This window comes from Onychomys torridus, chromosome 11 (genome assembly GCF_903995425.1).
Source record: "Onychomys torridus chromosome 11, mOncTor1.1, whole genome shotgun sequence".
NCBI classification, from domain to species: Eukaryota; Metazoa; Chordata; class Mammalia; order Rodentia; family Cricetidae; genus Onychomys; species Onychomys torridus.
The window spans coordinates 84,336,396-84,356,768 of NC_050453.1; the positions used below are offsets into that span (position 1 = coordinate 84,336,396).

Genomic DNA, 20,373 nt, shown 5'->3' on the forward strand with positions numbered 1-20,373 from the left:
CTTTAGAAGCATGAGCCCAGCTAAAGGAATTCAGTCCCTAGGGATTGTATCCTGAAGGTTACTGCCCATTGCAGTTTTTGTAAAGTTCTCTGATTCTTAGCTGATGCCATGTTGCAAGACCTGTAGTTGTGGAGAGGGCCACTCCAGCTGCTATATTGGATTATTTTGCCATACTTAAGGAGTCAAACCAGTTTCTAATCCCTAATTCATTTCAGACATAAGCTATGGAGATGATGGTGTCTTTGAAGCATAAGCACCTGAGTGTGATTTCCAGAACCAACTGAAAGAGCTAGATATTGTAGTGTGCACTGAGGATGTGGAAACAAGCGAATCTTTAGGCTCACTGGCCAGCCAGGCTACCTGACTGGAGGAGGTCTAGGTCAATGATGAGAGACCTTGTCTTTAAAACACTTTATGAATCACTTCAGAGAATGGAGATTAATGGAAGGCATATGGGGTAGATGTTTCAGATGTTATGATGAAATCACTAACAAAATTACTTCAAAGCAAGTCCTCAGATAATATGGCAAGAATTAAGTGATCACAACTAGTGAATTCAAGAAAGAACTCTTCAATGGGAGCTGGAGAGATGGCTCAGAAGGTACTCCTGAGACTTGCATGATGGGTCGTAAGCAGCTGTCCTTCCAGCGCATCCTGTAGCCTTTGTTGGCACTGTGCACTAATGCAGTGCACAGACATGCAAGTAGAAAACCAATCATACACATCAAACCAAAACAAGAATCTTTATATACGATATTATCAGCATCTTTTGTGTAAAAATTCCACTTTCTTCTACAAAATCCTTAAATTTGAAGAAATGGAAAACAATACTATTCTTCTCATAGATATAAGTCACAGGGACACCTGTAAGGGAAATGTTAAAATTTTATTCCTGCTCTCTAGGCCCAGATGATTGAAAACTTTTCCATTTTTCCACAGTTTTTTAAAAGTATATTCTAAATAGTATAAATATTTTAATAAACCAAGATGCACAAAATATGTCTGAGCTAATGGTTGTAGGAAAAAAATGTCCCAATAATTGCCAGGATTACAGTATTAAAAATAATTTACTTCAATTTCTGCCAAATAGGATGTATTATATCTTGAAATGAAAATCAAGTTTACTTTCTTCAATAATAACAATATAATCCTATGGCACACACAATTGGCCAAGTGACTAATTAGTGCAATTTCAGATCTACATGTTGGAGGAAAATTCCACAATTTACATCAAAACTAACAGTCACAGGCAAGTATTGGGAGTGAAATATTTATCCCTTGGTATCGCCAAGTGCCATTTGGCGTAGGTTACATAATGCAAGAACATGTAATTTGTAAACTAATCCTCAATGGTCCACAATCATTCCAGGCTGAAGACTCTCATTCATAAGGAAGGTTGATTGAATTTAGTTTCTCTAATCTGACATTCAGTTAAACACAAACACCTTCTACGCTGACATGACTCATATAATAAGTCAAATGCTTTCATTTTTCACCTTCAACACTCACTTGCTTAATTATAACAATTTCTTCTCTATTCGATTTCCATGTATTTTCCAAAGTAATCATTGATTTTATGTACAAATCATATATTGCTGATTGTATTGAACTTCTAATGATTGAGTAGGATTTTACTTACTTATTATGCACATAACCAATATTGTTTACAAGATCATCCAGAATACTTGCCCTTGCATTAAGAAGGAAATAATATTCTTCCCTTGAGAAATATGAACAATGTAATTGCTGCCTTTAAAATATTCAATTAGAATCATACTTGTAATCCAATATCTTTAAGAATACATTCACTTGGCCAGGCAGTGGTGGTACACGCCTTTAATTCCAGCTCTCGGGAGGCAGAGCCAGGTGGATCTCTGTGAGTTCAAGGCCAGCCTGGTCTACAGAGTGAAATCCAGGACAGGTAACAAAACTACACAAAGAAAGCCTGTCTTAACTCCCCACTCCCCCCAAAAAGAATGCATTCACTTGAAGAATTCTGCAACTGAAAAATCTAAATTTTTTATTTTTGTAATTTAATGAGGACAAAATATTCAATAAGGCATATTTAAAATGTTGAGACAAGCCAGCTCTCCATAGAATGACAGCAAGTAAAGAAGCCAACATTATATTATCATTTTGTAGCAAAAATAATGCTTCAAGTATAATATCACTCAATTTAAACTTTTGTTTGTTTGTTTTTCAAGAGTGGGTTTTTCTGTTGTAGTCTTGACTGTTGTGGAACCCACTCTGTAGACCAGGCTGGCCTTGAAGTCACAGAGATCCATCAGCTTCTCCTGCCCAGCTGCTCTAATTATAGGTGCATACCTCTACTGCCAGGCAATTCAGTCTGTAGAGGGATTTCTAAATGGTCTCGGTGGCTGTGGACGGGGAGGGACACAAAACTTCCAGCTACATCAGTCCATACTTTACTTTTTACTGAAAACAAAACTATTTCTAAGCCAACTCTATAAATATTCTATTAATAGACCTTTGCATCTAATAAAAATTTAATATAAAATGAAAAAAATTATTTTGTTCTACATTTAGTATTTAAGAAACTTCATAGTTTCTTCTAATTTTCCTACAAATTGACATCTGGAAGTATAAATTAGATACACGAATTAGGCTGCACGAGAAAACATTTTTCTTGTTTTAAATTATGAATTTTCTAATTATTCACGTGGATTGATTAAAGAAAATGAAAATGAAATATGCAAGCAGGTAAACAAAATATCCTAATAAGTTCAGGAGTCACATCTGAAATAATTGTGAATAGCATTGTATTTAGTATTTTCATGTATAAAGGTAAATGGAAAAAATAAGGTGAACTCTTTCCTAATATGGTTATTTTTGGTAATTTTGACATATTGAGAAGAGCAAAATAAAAAGTAGTCAGTATAATTATGTTAATAGAAAATAAATATGAAGTATAAGCTGATGTGGGCTAGATGAAAACTAAACTTAAGGGACTATTCTATTACTACTAATCTCATGATCCTTTGGTTTTCTTTTGAATCCTTGTAGCTTTTCTTTGCTTTTTCTTTCTTTCTTTCTTTCTTTTTTTTTGAGATGGGGTCTCTTTGAGTAGCTTTGTGCCTTTCCTGGAACTCACTCTGTAGCCCAAGCTGGCCTTGAACTCACAGAGATCCTGGCTCTGCCTTCTGAGTCCTGGGATCAAAGCGTGTGGCACTGCCACCGCTGTCAGCACCACCTGGCTTTTTTTTTTTTTTTTTTTGGTTTTAGCTTTTCTTAAGGTATGAATATTCTCTCAAAAGTTATAAAATCTCTCTCTCTCTCTCTCTCTCTCTATATATATATATATATATATATATGTATATATATATATGTACATATATATATTAAACTTTTTGTTATGATATTAATCTTCATATAGAATACTAATTATTTCTAGAAAAAAAAAACTTCATCTAGCTTCCTGTACTTGATTTTGGGTTTGAATCTTTATCACTTTTCTGCAGTGAATCCTGTGAAGTCTCCAAAAGGATAATGGGATCCCACAACGATGATTCCACAGGGACTATGATAACTCTACTAAGTTGAAAAACACCAACTAAAGATGAGTTCGGACTACAAACTGCTCATGACAATGTCAAGCTGGCTAGCTAGATGATCCAGCCTGACAGACTACTCTATCCAGGACTTGAGACAAGCCCTGCACTTTCCCATCACACAGAGACTAGACAACAAATAATAAAGCTACCTCTCTTAGGACTTGACAATTAACCCAAATTTCTCTTTCTAAGACCCCTAAAGATGCCATCACCCCTAGACAGAAGAAATATATTTAAGAACACAATGCCCACATTCCCAAGAGGTGGGGTGGTCATTTTTGGTCATTCAATGGGTTATGGATATTTGTTATTGTTTAAGGGGGTTGGTTAAAAGTAGTTATTGGTAACAGTCAGGAAAAAAGCTGAACAATGGAATTTAGATTCAGGGTTCTTGTTTTGAAAAAAAAAAAGGGGGGGATATAGATATGATAGGACAAATGGGTAGATTATTGAATCTACTTTTAAACCAAAGAGGCAACTACTAATTTAAAATATTTTACATTGATATGGATCTTTATATATTGATACAAAATTAAGATTATTTTCATTAGAACATACTGTATGTACATTTCTAATCTTGTTCAAGGTGTTGTACCTATACATCTCATTTAATAATGTAATGCAAATTACTTGTCCTTGAAAGTTATTATTACCAACTATTTAGGATAATAAAGAAATGCAGGTTAGTAGTTAGTCACCTATTACAATCACAATTGTAGTCATGTTAGGTGCATTTTAAGAGTCAAACATATATATTCTAGGCAGAAAGGTGGTCTTGAAATACTTCAGAGATCTACAGAATATGGCATTTAAAATGTTTTAACAACATAGGTTTTTTTTTTTTTTTTTTTTTTTTTTGACAATGAGACATGTCTGCTCCTGGCAGCACCAATCTACTTCAGAAAAGATGATGGGCATTGAAGAAACTCCATATGGAGTTTACTTTCTTTGTGGCAAAAGTTAGCTACTAGGCAAGAAAGTGCCCTTGCTCCAACTGCTGACAGTGTGTTAGAATTAAACTTGTGTGCCACCAATGTCTGGCCTCCATACTCTAATCTTCAGACAAGCTTTATTTGTTAGATCACAAACAAAATATCACTACATTTCTCCTTTTAGTCTAAAATAAAAAAAAGGTTATAACTAATATAAGAGTACAATATAAGTACAATAACTATGTACAATATATACAGGCAATAAATACATCAATAATGTCTAGTCTATTAACATTTGACAAATTCAGAAAAATACTATATTATTTTCCTATCTTGGTGAAGATCTCTGTGAGTTCAAAGCCGCCATGGGCTACACAAGATTTATCCAATCTAAAAGAGAAACAGAGCCAGACAGTGGTGGCACACACCTTTGATCCCAGCATTTGGGATCTCATGACTTTAATCTCAGAACTAGAGAGGTGGAGACAGGAAGTGATATGGTTGGGGGGAGAGAGGAATGCAAGGTGAGAGGAGACAGGAGCTCATTTCTTTCAGGCTGAGGAGTTGCTCTTTGTCTCTCTGATCTTCAGCATTTTCCCTTATATCTGACTCTATGTTTTTATTATTTAGATCAATTAGGATTCATGCTACAATAAAGCAGGATATAAATGATAACTACAGTAAGCACAACTTTCATTTCCTACCCGTCTTTGGTTCCACGGAAAAGTATGGCTGTCCTTGCAGAATACTGTAGACCACCCGAGCACTGTTGCCATAGGTAGGATCATCAGCATCTGTGGCTGTCACTTGTACCACTGAAGTCCCTAGGTGACAACCAAAAAGTCTTTGGATTAAATTTCCCAAGTATGAGGGCACTAAAGGCTCACAAACTGTCACAAATTATAGGCTTCATTTTTTTTTTTTTGTTAGTTTTAAGTTGTTCTTAAACAAAGCACATGTGTTATCAATCTAGTTTGTTTTTATTTAAACCAAACAAAGGAAATAAATGTTAATAAAAATTCTTGAAATAGGTGACATGAAAGTGTAGTGGGTAGCTGTTAACTTTAATATTTAGACAAAAGTGGGAAATGTAGTAGGTAGCTGTTCCAGCTTTGTCCTGGAAGTACTACCCACACTGAGGCTTCTAGTAACTGTCAGGCGTATAAGGCAGGGCTGAGACAGGAGCACTTAAGACCTGAGATCCAGAAGTCCCTGCTCTCTTGGTTCCTGGACCCTGGACACTGGAGTTAGAATGAGCAGAGTTCTCCAGAGAACACAGCTAGACTGAGCTTCACCTTTCCCAGACCCTGTACCCTTTCCCTTCACTTGTAAATTACCCCACAAAATAAACCTCCCTTTTAACTACATGGAGTTGCCTTAATAATTTCACCAATATGAAAGTATATAGGCAAAGACACTACAGAATGATGAATATTAGAGCCAAATGAGGTTAGATTATAGATGTCTCATGCATCATGCTCTGATTGATGCGTTTCGTACTTTGAGTATGAGTTTGATTACAATTACCTCCTAAATGTGGAACTTTAAATGTTCTATCATCTTTACTTGTGCTTTGCATAGATTTTTTTCTTAATGCTTATTTCACTCAAACCTTTTTTTCAGAATTCCACTCAATTTCCATATTATGATATTCCTTACTAATTCTATTTCCCTTATAGTTGAATAGAAATTATAAAGTTAAGTTATAAAAATTGTTGTGCTTTGTACCTTCTTTGGTAAACTTCATTGACTATGTCTCACAGAACCAATATGGTGAATGAAGTGTATTCCTAAATCCACCTAAAAGTTACATTTTAAAGATTTGTAAATGTGAAAATTAAGTAAATTTTATCAGCACATTTAAATTATTTAATAAATTCATACATGCCGAGGACAATTTTAAGAGCCATGCCATATTACCTGCCTGAGTTAAGTTTCTGTTGTCCAGTATTGAGCCACTAACCAGAAACTTTTGACATGCCTGGACAAGAGTTATTAGAAAATAACTTAACATTTCCTTATCTTTCTGCTACAGTGACCATTAGTAACAATGTTTTGTGGTTAGGTTGCTTGGTTGGATTGCTTGGCAACTCAACAGTCCCCTGATCTTTCCCAAAGAAAATTTCCTGGTCTGCTTACTATAAAACCCACTGAGAAAAATAAAATTTTGCAGCTTGATCAGAATATTGTCGTGCTGTCAATTCTTTGTGTCTCTTGTCCCTTTCATTCACCATTCCCCCTTCTAGGGTCTCTGCTGAAGATCATGCTGGTCGGGACACATACACACGCATATTTGCAAAGAAAGTTTGAGAGTGTATGTGTGTAGATGGTACACTTGTTTAGAGGCTACAGGTCAACTATATGCATCATACTAAAACACCATTGGTTTTTGAGATAGGGTCTCTCCCTGACCTGGACCTCACTGAGTAGATTAGGCTAAATAGTAAGCAAACCCAGGAATCTCCCTGTCTCAGCCTACCAGTTTTGGGATTGTAAGTACACTGCCAGTTTATGGGTCATTGGCTTGAGCTCAGAGCCTCATGCTTTCATGGCAAACACTTTACTAGGAGCTTCCTTCTCTGAAAGGAAGGCTTCTATGTTTCTCTAAGCTCTGTAGCAATTTAGAAATTATCCTATAGCCTTATTATCATTTATAAAACATGTCCTACTGTAAGTTTTAAAAGAAGAAATCTAATATTAGACACTGAATGCTTATGAGCTATTCACCATATCAATCAATGCTATTATAACTATTTTGTGAGAATTAAACACTTTAGTAAGCTTTAATATATTGTTACTAAATTTCAGTAGTTATTGATATTCAGTGTTTAAAGTTCAAAAATTTTATTAATCAAGTGGTTTAAATAAGTGTTCAATAAATTTTAAAGGTATTTAAAAACAATTTTCTGAAATATTTTAACTCATTTAAATCAATTAATTTAATAATATAATTTGCATGTGTGTATAATAATCATACTTCTGGATACTGGAGTAGAATCCTCCAAATCAAATCAGTGGTTCTTTAGGTAATCCCTAAAATATAATTTTGCATACAACTAATTAGAATATTCAATGCTAAATTTACTAGTCAATGAAAAATACCCCAAATACCATTAGATAGAAGTATGAAGCTCAATCAAACAGACCTCAAACATTATTAATTGGAGGAGGAGATTGTCAACCTCTCACAACCCCCCCACCCAATTATCATTGTCACTGTATTGCTACTGTTATTCTTGTCAAACAGCAGTTGCAAGAAACACTTTAAAGGGATGGCAAGAATGTAAAAGACACGCACATCTATGTATTATCCTTAGAATCTCCTCCCTATGGTTTAGAACATTTAATGACTACAAGTTCTCTGTTTTCAGATTGAATTTCCCTAGCAGCTAGAGCCACATGTCCCCAGCAGACTGGGTTCTGAATTGTGATGCCCTGTGTGGAGCACATACCAGTGAAATTGCAATCCCTCCCTACCCCCTCCCTTCCTGCCCCCCATCCCCGTGTTATAGCATGAGTCAAAGTACTGAATGAGTGAAACAAGACAAAGCACGGTGGTTAAAATGTCCATGTGCTATAAATTTCAGTAATATCTTAAATGAGCTTCCTCCTTCAATAATAAGACCAACAACAATTAGATTTCCTACTTTACAGTCCCATTAAAAATAATTTATATTCACGAACTACATATTGGCTAAAAAATGCTGTTGGAGAAATACTCTAAAGACTGAAATTTAAAACAGAATTTATAATATTTGTCATAAAGTAAAATAAGTAATTTGCATATTTTTGTAATGGAGAATTGCTGAAAGACCTTAGGGTAAGAGGCTTTTTATTGTTTTTTCTTTCTCTATTTCTTTACTTTTATGAAAAACAACTCAATTTTTAATTTATATGTGAAGAGATTACAAAAGGATTAGTGGTGGTGAGCACTGGATACTAAATACAGGTAATGGAGCAGCAACCCTGGAGTGACCTGGACTGCCACCATCAACCCTCTTGTAACAACAGAAAGGAAAAGATCATTACCCTAATAGTCAGAGAAGAGTTTGTTATTTTGCTTGCTTGTTTTTTTTTTTTTTTTTTTTTTTGAGTCTCTAGATCAATCTGCCACTAAAAGAGAGAAGAAACAGAAGAAGGAGGAAAACGAGAAGGAGGAGGAAGAGTGATGAAATAAAATACAACGAAAGCTTTAAAAATAACATTTTTAAAAAATAACTTGTCAGACATTATGGTAATAATATTTATAAACAAATAATTATTTGGTAGAAAGGAAAATACATAAGCCATTTCCTAAAGACAATGAGAGTTGGGCCAAAGGAACAGTGCAAAATTAATATAAAGTCTAAAAACACAAAACACCAAAATAAGACATCTCCTAACCTCCCAAACAGGTAAGTGAGGATTTGAATGAATGTGTCTTGGCTGCCAGTGTGCCATCAGTTTTCTTTCTTTCTGACCATCACTACATATACACCAGTGTATTTTTTCACATACTTATTACCAAAACAGCATGCTTTTTACTTACCCACAGGAGACATTTCAGGAACTCCTGCTGTGTAAGGGCCATCCAGAAATTTGGGCTCATTGTCATTGATATCCTGAATTTTGATAACAAACTCTGATTCAGGCTCCACAGGCTTGTTGGTGAGTCTGTCTAGAGCTTGGGCTCTGAGTGTGTAATAGGCCTGCTCCTCCCGGTCCAGTCTCTTGGTGGCATGAATATCCCCAGTGTTCTCATCAATAATGAAAATGGAACTTGCCCCTTCGCCTGACAAGATGTATTTGATGGAACCATCTCCTTTATCAACATCAGAGTGAAGCTGGTGAAAAATTCATGTAAGATGAGATTAACTTACAAGACAGTCAGCAATATGGAGATGTAAAAGTCATTCATATCAGACAGCTGTGTGACATTTCATTGTTCTTGGTAAGATAAACTGATTGTGCACAGAAGCCAGAATGTTACAATTTGATATTCTGTGCTGTGAACAAGTTGATTTCTGTTCTTTCTGAAAATAGTCTCATTTCTAAACATATCTCCATCCCATTCCCAAATTTAGGAATGTGATACATTACATGGATAGATGTAAATATGTATGGATTTACATATATAAATATTTAGATATATATTTAAATCCATATCTATTTATCTACATCTAGATACAATATATCTATAGATATTATACACATTTTTAAAAAATTTGTGTTCCAAGGCCAGCTTTTTGTCATTTTCTAAGTGGGCAGACAACAAGTACATGTGCATATACACTTGATTTGACTTTCATTCTTTGAGATTTTTCTGTACAATATTTGTAAATTTGGTTCTGATATACTCATTAATGTTCATATATATATATGGAATTTTATCTTAGGAACTCTATCTCCTGTCTTCCCAGTTGTCCCCATTTACAGTTCACTTGATGATTAACCAGCATGGGTAAATGTCCAGTCTTCAAATCTGTCTCCAAAGCTTATTCAGTTTAATGTTGAAGTTGAGAAATTATTGCTCTGGAGAATAATGATTTTAAATCAATACATGCATGGAACTTCACCTCAGCAGTTCCTGAAATACCAAGAACTGCATTCAATTTGCATAATTAACCCTGGCATCAACAGCAGAACAGCACCTTTTGATTTGAATTTCATATCTGAACCTGACCCTCCTGTATGTCACAGCATAATGTTGAACAGACCAACCTTGGGAAACATAGCAATAATTACATATTTTCCTGAACTTTATAACCTTAGAAACATGCTACTCAATTCATTATTTCAACAATCATTCACCACCTTACCTGCTGTCATCTTGGACTTTGGTTAATATGAATATAAAAACCCAATTTAACAAATAACAAAACTTTTCATTGCTCTATAGAACCACATTTGTAATTTTCAAGGGATAAGTTTCTAAAATTATGAAAACTGGGAAACCAATTAAGACATTGTGGGCAGAGCATTTTCATCCTTCTACGACATGAAGGATATAATATCTGTCTTCTGCAATTCTCCAAGTGTTTTTCCCTCACTCATACAGCTATGTTTATATTCTGCTTCAGGTTTTTAAATGCCCGATTTATGCTTTGGTTTCCTAATAAACAGCACAAAATGGCATTGCCACATGAGTTATATATTTATGTAGGTTTTTTTGTGAGTATGTAGGTGTGTGTATACTTGAATCATGTGTGTTACCACTTGATGAGGAAAGTGAATCTGTTAATTATGTCAAATAACTCTGAGAATTACTTTATGTAATAACATATATAATAGTGTGCATATATGTGTGTATGTCTCCCTGTAACTTAAAAAGGAATGTAAGAATTCTATGGTTGAATAGATTAGACCCTCATAAGTATCACTTTCTAAACGTCATCAATATAGTATCTTATTTATGAATTATTTACTAAACCCATCAACAGGTGAAGGAGCTGATGCAGGGAAAAATTAAGTACATGCCTGACAACATAAACTGCTCTCTGAAGCAACAATATGTTGAAAACTAACTAGTTCATGTAAGTATTAAGCCTACACTATTTACATATTGATCATTTCCTTTGGGTAAGAGCTACTTGGGATGTCTTCTTGGGATGGAGCTACTCTCTTGTGCAGGAGGAACATAAGGAATTACCACAAAGGAAATTTTCAGAAAATGAAGTACAACTGACTTCCACTTGTACACTGGCCACAACTGGAGTTCAAAGCTTCAAGTTTATCTTCAGGAATTCATTCCCTGTCTTGTAAAACAGTTATCTCTTCCTACTTTATGAGAATAATAAATACCACATTCAGCAACACAAATTAAAATACTTCATTCTGAGACAAAGGTACATGGAATAAGCTGTTGTTAAGTAGCTACTGAAATCTTAACTCACTTTCCAGCTACTTCTTAACCCTGCCTTCATCTTGACACCTTAGGTGCAGCACCTCATGGTTCCTATGAAAATGGAGCATCAGAAAACTTCCAGGGAATCATGAGACACAGTAGACACACAGATTGTGTTTCTTGATAACTTTTGTGTAAATTAAATCCAGTATTCAGAGTTTCATAACCAATCCATATGACACATTTAACTAATTCCAATAAACTGATGATTATTTTAATGACATGTTTGCAAAGTAGCCTTGTCATATGTTAGTTACAGGAAAGATAATATACATTCAGTCATAAAAGTAAAATTCAGCCTGAGTTTGATGCTACATTTGCATTGTCATGTTAATTGTTCTCCATGAGCAATATCACAAGAGTTTAAAGACAGATAATTAATACTGTTTGTTTCACCGTTATTCCCAGAATCTCATCCTTCTTGTTTTCTCCTCTCCTTCCTGATACACTTATACGTATATGATTCATGAAGGACCAGAACATTAACTCCTCCCTATCACTAACAACTTTCTCTCAGCTGATATGATCACTGGGTTATGATCATTGCCACACTGAACAATGAATTTTACTTGGAATCTATATTCTGTTCTTGCAAGCTACTTTGATTAAAAACAGTGACCAATCTTGGATATTAAGACAAATACACTACAAATCTGGGTATACTATCATAATCTTAAGAAGCAGAAAAATTTGTTGTTACTCTTCCTAGTGAAAAAGAATACTCAGCAAAGAAGAAAATGTTTCATAAATATCAAACAACTTTTTTAATATTTTTACTTTTAATTATCTGTGTGTGTGTGTGTGCGCACGTGTGTGTATGTGTATGTGTGTGTGTGTGGTGTATGTGTGTGTGTGTGTGTGTGTGTGTGTGTGTGTGTGTGTACATGACTACAAATGACTGTGGAGCCAGGGAAAATATTTTGGGTCCCCAGGTGCTATATATAAAGGAAGTTTTGCACCACCTAATAACTGCGCTTGAAACCATACCTGAATATTCTGTAAGAGCAGCAACTGCTTTTAACTGTTAATCTAATCCAGCCCAGCAAATGACATTCTGACATTCTTAATTTGATCAGTACCTATATAGTCATGCACACACACGTGGTATTTTTCCTCTGTGTTTTTATGTGTGTGTTTCTCTGTGAATAGCTTTTATAATTTAAAACATTTTTTATTTTTTTAAATTTCATACAATTATCGTTCCATGTTCATATAAGAAATTTTAATTGGACTCAGAGTTTATTAATAGTAAAAAAAAATAAAGAAACAAGCAAGCAGCTGGGAGGGAAGGGATGGTTGTCCCAGGAGTGGGAGAGAAGTAATGGTGTGTGGATATGATCAAAAACATGTGCTAAAATATGTTTCTTAACAATCCACGGTTATCTCTTAAAATTACTCCTCACTTTCTCTACAGTATCTCCTTTGTATTTGCTATTTTTCTGCCAATTTTCCCTGGACTAAACTCCCATTCTATACATCAAACACTATTTATCTTATTTTTGGGATTATGATTTAATTAAATCATTTCCTCCTTCCGTTTACTTTCCCCTACACTTTTCCATCCATGGAGTTTCAATTGAAGTATTTATGTTCTATTAAGAGCCTGTAGGAATATCTTTGCTGAGAATCCAAATTTAGATGTATCAATTCAAACTGAATATAGCATTTTTGTTCTTTTTCACAGGTTCACCAAATATTTTTGATTATTTATCATCAATGTGTTTTCACATTTTCTAAACATGGGGTCAATCTATCTCTGATATATCTATCTATCTATCTATCTATCTATCTATCTATCTATCTATCTAGCCTTTCATTTCACTCACTGTCACAAGGTGTGTTCTTTAACAAAAGAATATTGAAATAGCCTCTGTTGCACGAACATAACTAGTACTGTACATCCATTCACAACATGCCCTTCAGTGAACTGTAACCAATCCATGTCCAATTCTGATGCACGAATGCTCATTTTTACTGAACTCCCATAGTTCTACTAATGTAAAATCTCTATATTAACTACATATACAACATAATCCACTTTCAATGAATAGCATGTTAGCATTAAACTTGGTAAATTCATAGTTTACTTTATAAAATGGCAATATTTGCTTAATTTCTCTACCAGTCATTTTAAGTTTTAATGACACCAGGGAATGCAAGGAGCTTTGAATCCAAAGGAGATAAAAATGTCTGAATGACTTGTATGTCTTTGGATGACAGAATCTCTACATCTTTCATTGATTTCTTTATTAATTATTTATTTTGCAACTTGTGATTGTGAAGCCAAACTAACACTTTTGTGCATATCTTTTAACCACAGACATCCTGGTAAGCATTACCAAACCAGGCATGTTTAATTGGTTTCCTTAAAATATCAACACAAATGATGAATATTGCTCAAAGAAGACTGAGGTTAAAAAAGAAGATCAATATATTGGTCAACTTTTCTTTTCTACATATTATTCTTAAACTGAAAACTTGTGATTTTCCTTAAAAGCTTGTCTTTATTGATGACTTGTATCCCAGCCCTATGTAAAGCTGAGATAAAAAAAATCTGAAGTTTAATGAGGAGGTATCAGTACTATTTGAAATATTGCATAGAGCATAATTCATAAAGGTAAATTAGTTTACTACTAGTATTGTGCTTCTTAATGTATTCATATCAAATTTTATATCATATAAAATACAAACCTACACATAGTAGACCTATTGGAGGAATTAATATTTATCATGACAATTTTGACACTCAAAGCAACATTAAATTGCAGACTCACCTATACACACTGATTCAGTTATGAGAAGACTAGTCATTACTCTACCTCTATAAGAGTTGTTTTTCCTTGTAAGTAGCCCTGATAAGAAGAAAATGCTGATGAACTATTAAATACAATTTTATAAGTCTTTTGGAGTTGTGCATAAGAAAATGGAATAATGATGTTGGGATAAAACAAGTAAATTCTTTTCATCTAAGGATGATAGTAGACACCTCTGAGATTAGGACTCAGAAAACTATGCATGATTGAGACCAACATGGGAGCTACAGTGTGACTTTCAACAAAAAGTAAAGACATATTCTTTTGAACAACATGGAGTGACTTATAATAAATATTAACAAAGTCATCTAAAATGAATGTTTTACCAGTGATTTATTTACTATAGATTACTGGCTTTTAATGTTTAAGATAGTGTATTTTGGATTGTTTCAAGCTGTGCAGGTTACTTTTACATTGTTAACATCCTGAACAGAGGGTAGATTTTACAATGTTAATATCCTATACAAAGGATAGATTTACACAATATTTTGTAGAAATGAAGTTACTATGGTATACATACTATCTCCAGATTTTCTTTTCTCATTATGACTTTTAATAAAAATTTTCCATGTGTCACAAGACACCTTGTAAATATTGAGCTGTTGAAGAAATATTGAAGATGGAAACAAATGTGTGTGTCATTTCTTTCTGGTTGAAGTATTCCTAATTTATAATTATCATATGGTCCAGGATAATGGAACACAATTTACTTGTGAAGCATCTTTGATTAAGACGTGTGGTTTAAGACATTTAGATACTAATTACCATACATAACAAAGCAAGAAGCAGTGACATGATTCAGGAAGTGCAGAGGCAGTGACAAAACTGCCAAGAAAACTTCATTTAATTTTTAGCCAATAATAAATAAATAAGATTGGGTTTCTCATGTTGAACACACAATCACAAAGATTCTCAGTAATCCACTTGTGGTCTATGTTCAAATTGGAATTTTGTTCATTTGCTTAAGGGAGTGGAGCCCCTTCAGGGTCAGTGCAAGGAGCCACAGGTGTGGATAGTGACTCCTGTTTGCTCTTTATTGTGCTATCTTCCTTAATTCTCAGTTTATGCATCTGCTATAGACCATATTGTAAATTATCACTAGGACTTGAATGCAGATAAAATGAAATAATGCCCATGGATGTAATACTACAAAGCAAAAATTTGTACCCATATTTATATATGTTATCCAATGGTAGAATATAATGATCTGTGCTCCTTGGAGAAAATGATCTTGCTTTTGTTTGAGAAGTATGTATATTGGGGCCTATAGTGTACTTATTCAGAGCTGGATAGTTATAACTATGGCTTTTTGATGAGGGGACAGGAGACAGCAACTCAGAGAGAAAGCAGCCTGTCTTTCACACAGTGGCATTAAGTTCCTGACAGAAACTTCACAAGCTCACTGTAGCTCCTAGTGGTTACCCAGGCCAGATCAAAAAATTTACACCACTAAAGACATCTCATTCTTCCTGAAGAACTGCAGCAGAGACATCATCTTTGCTTACTGCTAATGGGAAAACTTTACATTCTAAGGAGGACTGTACCTTCGTCAGTCAGGTATCAGCTCCAAGAGTAAACCAGAAGCAGTTAAAAGCAAATTCTTGAAAGGCCTGACATGTTTTATTTAAAGGAAAAATGGCTAATTTATTATTTAAACTGGATCTAGTTCAAGAGTTGAGTTAAACAACACCATTGAAAGTATTATCTGAAGCCTTTATCACTTTACCTATGAAGAGGTAAGGAAAGAAATTGATAATAAAATGCTTAGCAATTGTTATGTTGACGTATGCCACAAAGTTGCTACACAGAAATAAGAAACAAACACTAGGGGTGGATTTTAGTGTAAGTAATTCATCTTGTAGCATTTTTAAAATTACTAGAAAGTCATCCTATGTTATTAAGAAACTGTGTATTTTCTGTTATTAACAAATAAAAAGTAAGTAAAAAATTCTACCATCTATACCAAATTAGCCCTTCCTCACAGATCATAGTGAAGATCTCAGCCACCTGGTAGGATTTTACTTGAAAAGTCTTAACCTGAACCCTCTTCCTTGCCCTAACTTCAGTGATAGAATTTGGCACAATAAAGACAGAGGGCAAATAGAGATCATCCATCAGACTTTCATTTGACATTTTGGAAAAAGCATCAACACACATTGTAGAGTACATTGCCATAACGGTCCAGCAAAAACACTTCCTAATATTTTCCAAATTGTGATGTTTTGCTGTGTGGATTAAAAAATGGAAACATTACTACATGATGGAGTGGAAATACAGTGTTAGAATGTGAATGGAAGGGAAAGAGATCAACACTTGTGTAATCTAAAGAGAAAATAGTTTAATAGCTTCAATTCAACTAGAAGATTAACATGAGTCCAATGTTAACTAATATTGTCAGTGGTTGGAAAAAGACAGTGATGACTACGATGTTATAAATCACACTGAGCAAGGAAGGTAGAGAAGCTTACAGAACTGGAGAAAGCCCAATAAGAATTCAGGCAGTGAGTACACTTACCATTCAATAATTAGCTTCTTAATTAGATTTTAGCAAGCAAGTTTGAAAAGCCTTCCCTCTTCCACAACTACTAACAATTATCAGCCACTATAAAAATCATGTAGTTCTTTCAGGTCAGCTTGTTCAACTCCTTGCAGTGCTGAAACCCACTTACTCCTTTTCCATTCACAAACGCTATGCCATCAACCTCCAGAAGTAACTCCTGTCTCAAAGTGCATTTGCTGAGGAACCTGACAAGCTAGTCCATACATTGATTCCCTCAGTAAATGAGGAAAAGCACCTCTCCTATACACAGTTCAATGCTGGTGCTCACATACTCCATTTCTCCTGCTGAGAACAACCGTAGAGCCAAAAATGACACAATTTGATGAGAGATTTGTAGATCTAAGTGGCAATAGTTGAAAGAGGCATTGCAGTATAACAGACTTGATAGAAGTCAACCCATAGTAGAGTACTCCACTGGAAACTCCTGTTTTACACATGCTCACAATTGTGTTTGTTGTATCAAACTTCATTAATAGTATCTCATTTAGGTGTTTTTATTTGACAAAGGCAAAATTGCCTAGGCTTGATAAACCTACTTACTTCCATCATCAGCAACAAAGCTTCAGGCCATTAAAAATTGACACAACCAGAATGTTTATATATGGGTCAGACTTTCTTATTTATCTGAATCAAACTATTATACATGCAAGATATTAACCAATGATCTAAAAGGAAGAAAGAATGACACAGTGCCTCTGAGAAAAACACTCCATTGTGTTTGAAAGACAGGGAAGAAATAGGCTAATTAACTAAATGTCAAAAGGAAAAATAAATGTATCTACAGAATTTTGACAATAATGTGGTAAAACGATAAAAAATTAAAGAATCCCTCAAAAAAATCTCTGGGGTAGCTTTAATAAACTAAAACTTTGTAAACAACAACAACAAATAAGTCAAGCTTCCAGGAAGAAATATTCTATGACACTGGAAAATGTCTCATCTAAAATACAGCAGATATGAGCATGAATAGACTCATGGTTCAGCTTTGTTGACATTAGCCCTGAAGGGCATTTTATCCTGTAAACAACAGCACATAGAACTAAATGGCAGTCTCTTCTGAAAACTCTGCTCCCTTTCCACATGTCTGCAGCTGTACTTACCTTCATTTCCTGACTTTCTACACTTACCATTTTGACTACAGTGTTTAATGCCCTAAGGGTAAAGTTCTTCACAAACCCCTGTGATGAACATGTTAAAGAAAGAGAAAGAAAGCAGAAGAGTACAAAGAGTACTTAGCAGAGGACAGTCAGTAATCAGATGAGACATGGTGAGGCATCTTAAAGAATATATCTGGATTTTCTAAAGAGACTGGTTATTGCTTTTCTGTTTTTTCATATATAAGATTTTCTAATGCTGGCAGGAGAACACTACTAGGAAAACTACAAGCAAGGGGCTAGCATGCATCACAAGGAAAGGGAACAGGATAAGTTGAATAACACTGTCTCTGGCTATAATATGCAAGATAGTTTACAATTATATTTAAATGGGGAAATACACCATAAAAGAACATTTATCTTGCCATTTACTTGAACATACACCACTGTTATGGAAATGAAAGTATGGTAAAACTTTGCAGCTTATCATTGATACTATATGCTTTGCTTTTTGATTCCTGTATCTCATTCCCTGCCTCTAACTTTTTCCAATTTTTCTACATTTCCCTTCATGCCCCAACTTTGATGCCTAGGGCCTTCGGACAAACAAATCCATCAGATTCCATGCTGCAATTACTCATGCTCTGCATATGCCTAAAATAAAAAGAAACAGCAAAGAGCATGAAGTAATGATCATTATACGTTACTCAAAGCAACAGTCTTGAAAAATGCTAGCGTTCTGTTAAGTGCTGTTACTGCCTATGTATTTTTTTTCCTCATCAGATTATCTAATTCTATTTTTCTTTTAAAATCAAATTTCCATTGCAATTAGACTGAGTGACATGTTTCAGGCAATTTACTGTTACCACCATTGGCAAAATATCTTATTTAATTCTTGAAGTGATCTACAAACTATGTTGTGATAACATTTTTTTTTTTTACAAACTTTTAATGCAGTTCTGCTTAACAAAATAGAAATAAGCATGTTCACTGAAACTCTTGTATTCATAGTTCCATAGAGAAAAATGTCTCAAGACTTGCAGGATGGAGAGCAATGCCCTGATACCCTGGACAGGAATGCTCAACTTATAAGGGATGGTGTATAAATTCTTAGGTATAAGTAAAGATACAAGGAATGAACATGGAAGGAGAAGTAAGGTGAGTTGAGAAAGGAGGAAGTGAAAGTTTCCTTTTTACAGCTGACAGCCTTATAGGGAAACATGCTGAACTCCAAACCTTCAGTGCAGCATGCTGGAAGTGGGAGAGCCCAGGACAAAACTTCAGGTAATGACTTGCTAGGAGAAGTGGTATGACTCACTTACATTTAATAATTATGTTTTAAATACTGAAAAAATACACATTTTAGTTGGATTATATTTTATAGCTGTTGGCCAAGAGTTTCATTTTGACGCACAAAGAGGAGAACCAGGCTGCAGAGATGATAGAACTTTGGAAAAGGGGGATAATGAAGACAATGAGGGAAGCATGGCCTGACTGATGCTTAGGGAACAGAGGGTTAAGCATCATAATGCCACCCTGAATATGTGACGGAAAGCTATAAATCAAATCCTAGGTATAGCAGTATCCATAAAATAACATTCTTAGCTGATACTCATGTCCTTGCATGTGCACTGTCTGCTTTGGTTGGTTCAATATAAGGTGAAAATTTAAAATATATGATAACTAAACCTTCTACAGAGATCAGCAGGGCTTGCTGTTCCACCCACAGTCTTTTTTATCGTGCGTGGAATAGAGGAGGCTTTCCAAAGTTCAAATGTGTCACACTGTACAAGTAGTACAAAGACAGTTGACTGCTTGTTCTTTACAGTGTCGAATCCCTGTTATACAGTATGGGATCATAAAGCTTTCCATTTCCCTTTGTTATCCTCTAAATTCCCAAATATATTTTTCCTGTTTTATACCTTTTGAGTAAATCCCAGTTGTAGCAGCATTTCTCAGGTGCGATTGGGTGCATTGAGAAATATTTTTAGTATTTGAAAAGCACTGACTCTCAGCCTCAGAAGCCCTTAAAGAGGATATCAAGCATGTCATTACAGAATAAGTAGTTAATGCTGTCTTAAAACCTAATATCCAAGCATGATATAAACAAATAAGTATACTAACATGAGTAAATTTACTCAGTCAAATGCAATTTAATTAAAGACTAAGGTAGCAATTTAAAACAACGTTCAAAGAGAAGCAGATGAAGGATTAGAAATAACAGAGAAAACGTACAACCATTAGGGTAAAAGGAACCAAACTAATCATGTTGTGTTGTTTTCTAACCATTCTGTAATGTTCAATGAATTATTATGAGCCTAGTTGCATATATAATCCCCAAATGGCCATTATATGATTATAAATATTGTATGACATAATATAGCTCTAATGAATCTTTAAGATATTGTCCTTATTTCTAAAGAATGGAAAACATGTGTCCACATACCTCTGCTAATTGTAATATCACTAGACTCATTGCCATAGTGACACTGGAATGTTTGGCAAATGAATAAATATGC

General features: G+C 34.6%; 1 protein-coding gene across 11 annotated transcripts in view; it reads right to left on the bottom strand.

Annotated features, from left to right (window-relative positions):
- Positions 1–20,373, bottom strand: part of Cdh7 (cadherin 7) — a 133,717-nt gene that overhangs the window by 72,901 nt on the left and 40,443 nt on the right. For 10 of the 11 annotated variants that reach the window (XM_036202906.1, XM_036202901.1, XM_036202900.1 and 7 more), the window contains 2 exons: positions 9,033–9,327; positions 5,209–5,328 (listed from right to left, as the gene is read on the bottom strand). In XM_036202906.1, coding sequence (XP_036058799.1) covers positions 5,209–5,328; positions 9,033–9,327 — 415 coding nt within the window. Of the gene's footprint in view, positions 1–5,208; positions 5,329–9,032; positions 9,328–20,373 lie in introns of those variants that run through there. The other variant, XM_036202909.1, reaches the window with a different exon arrangement.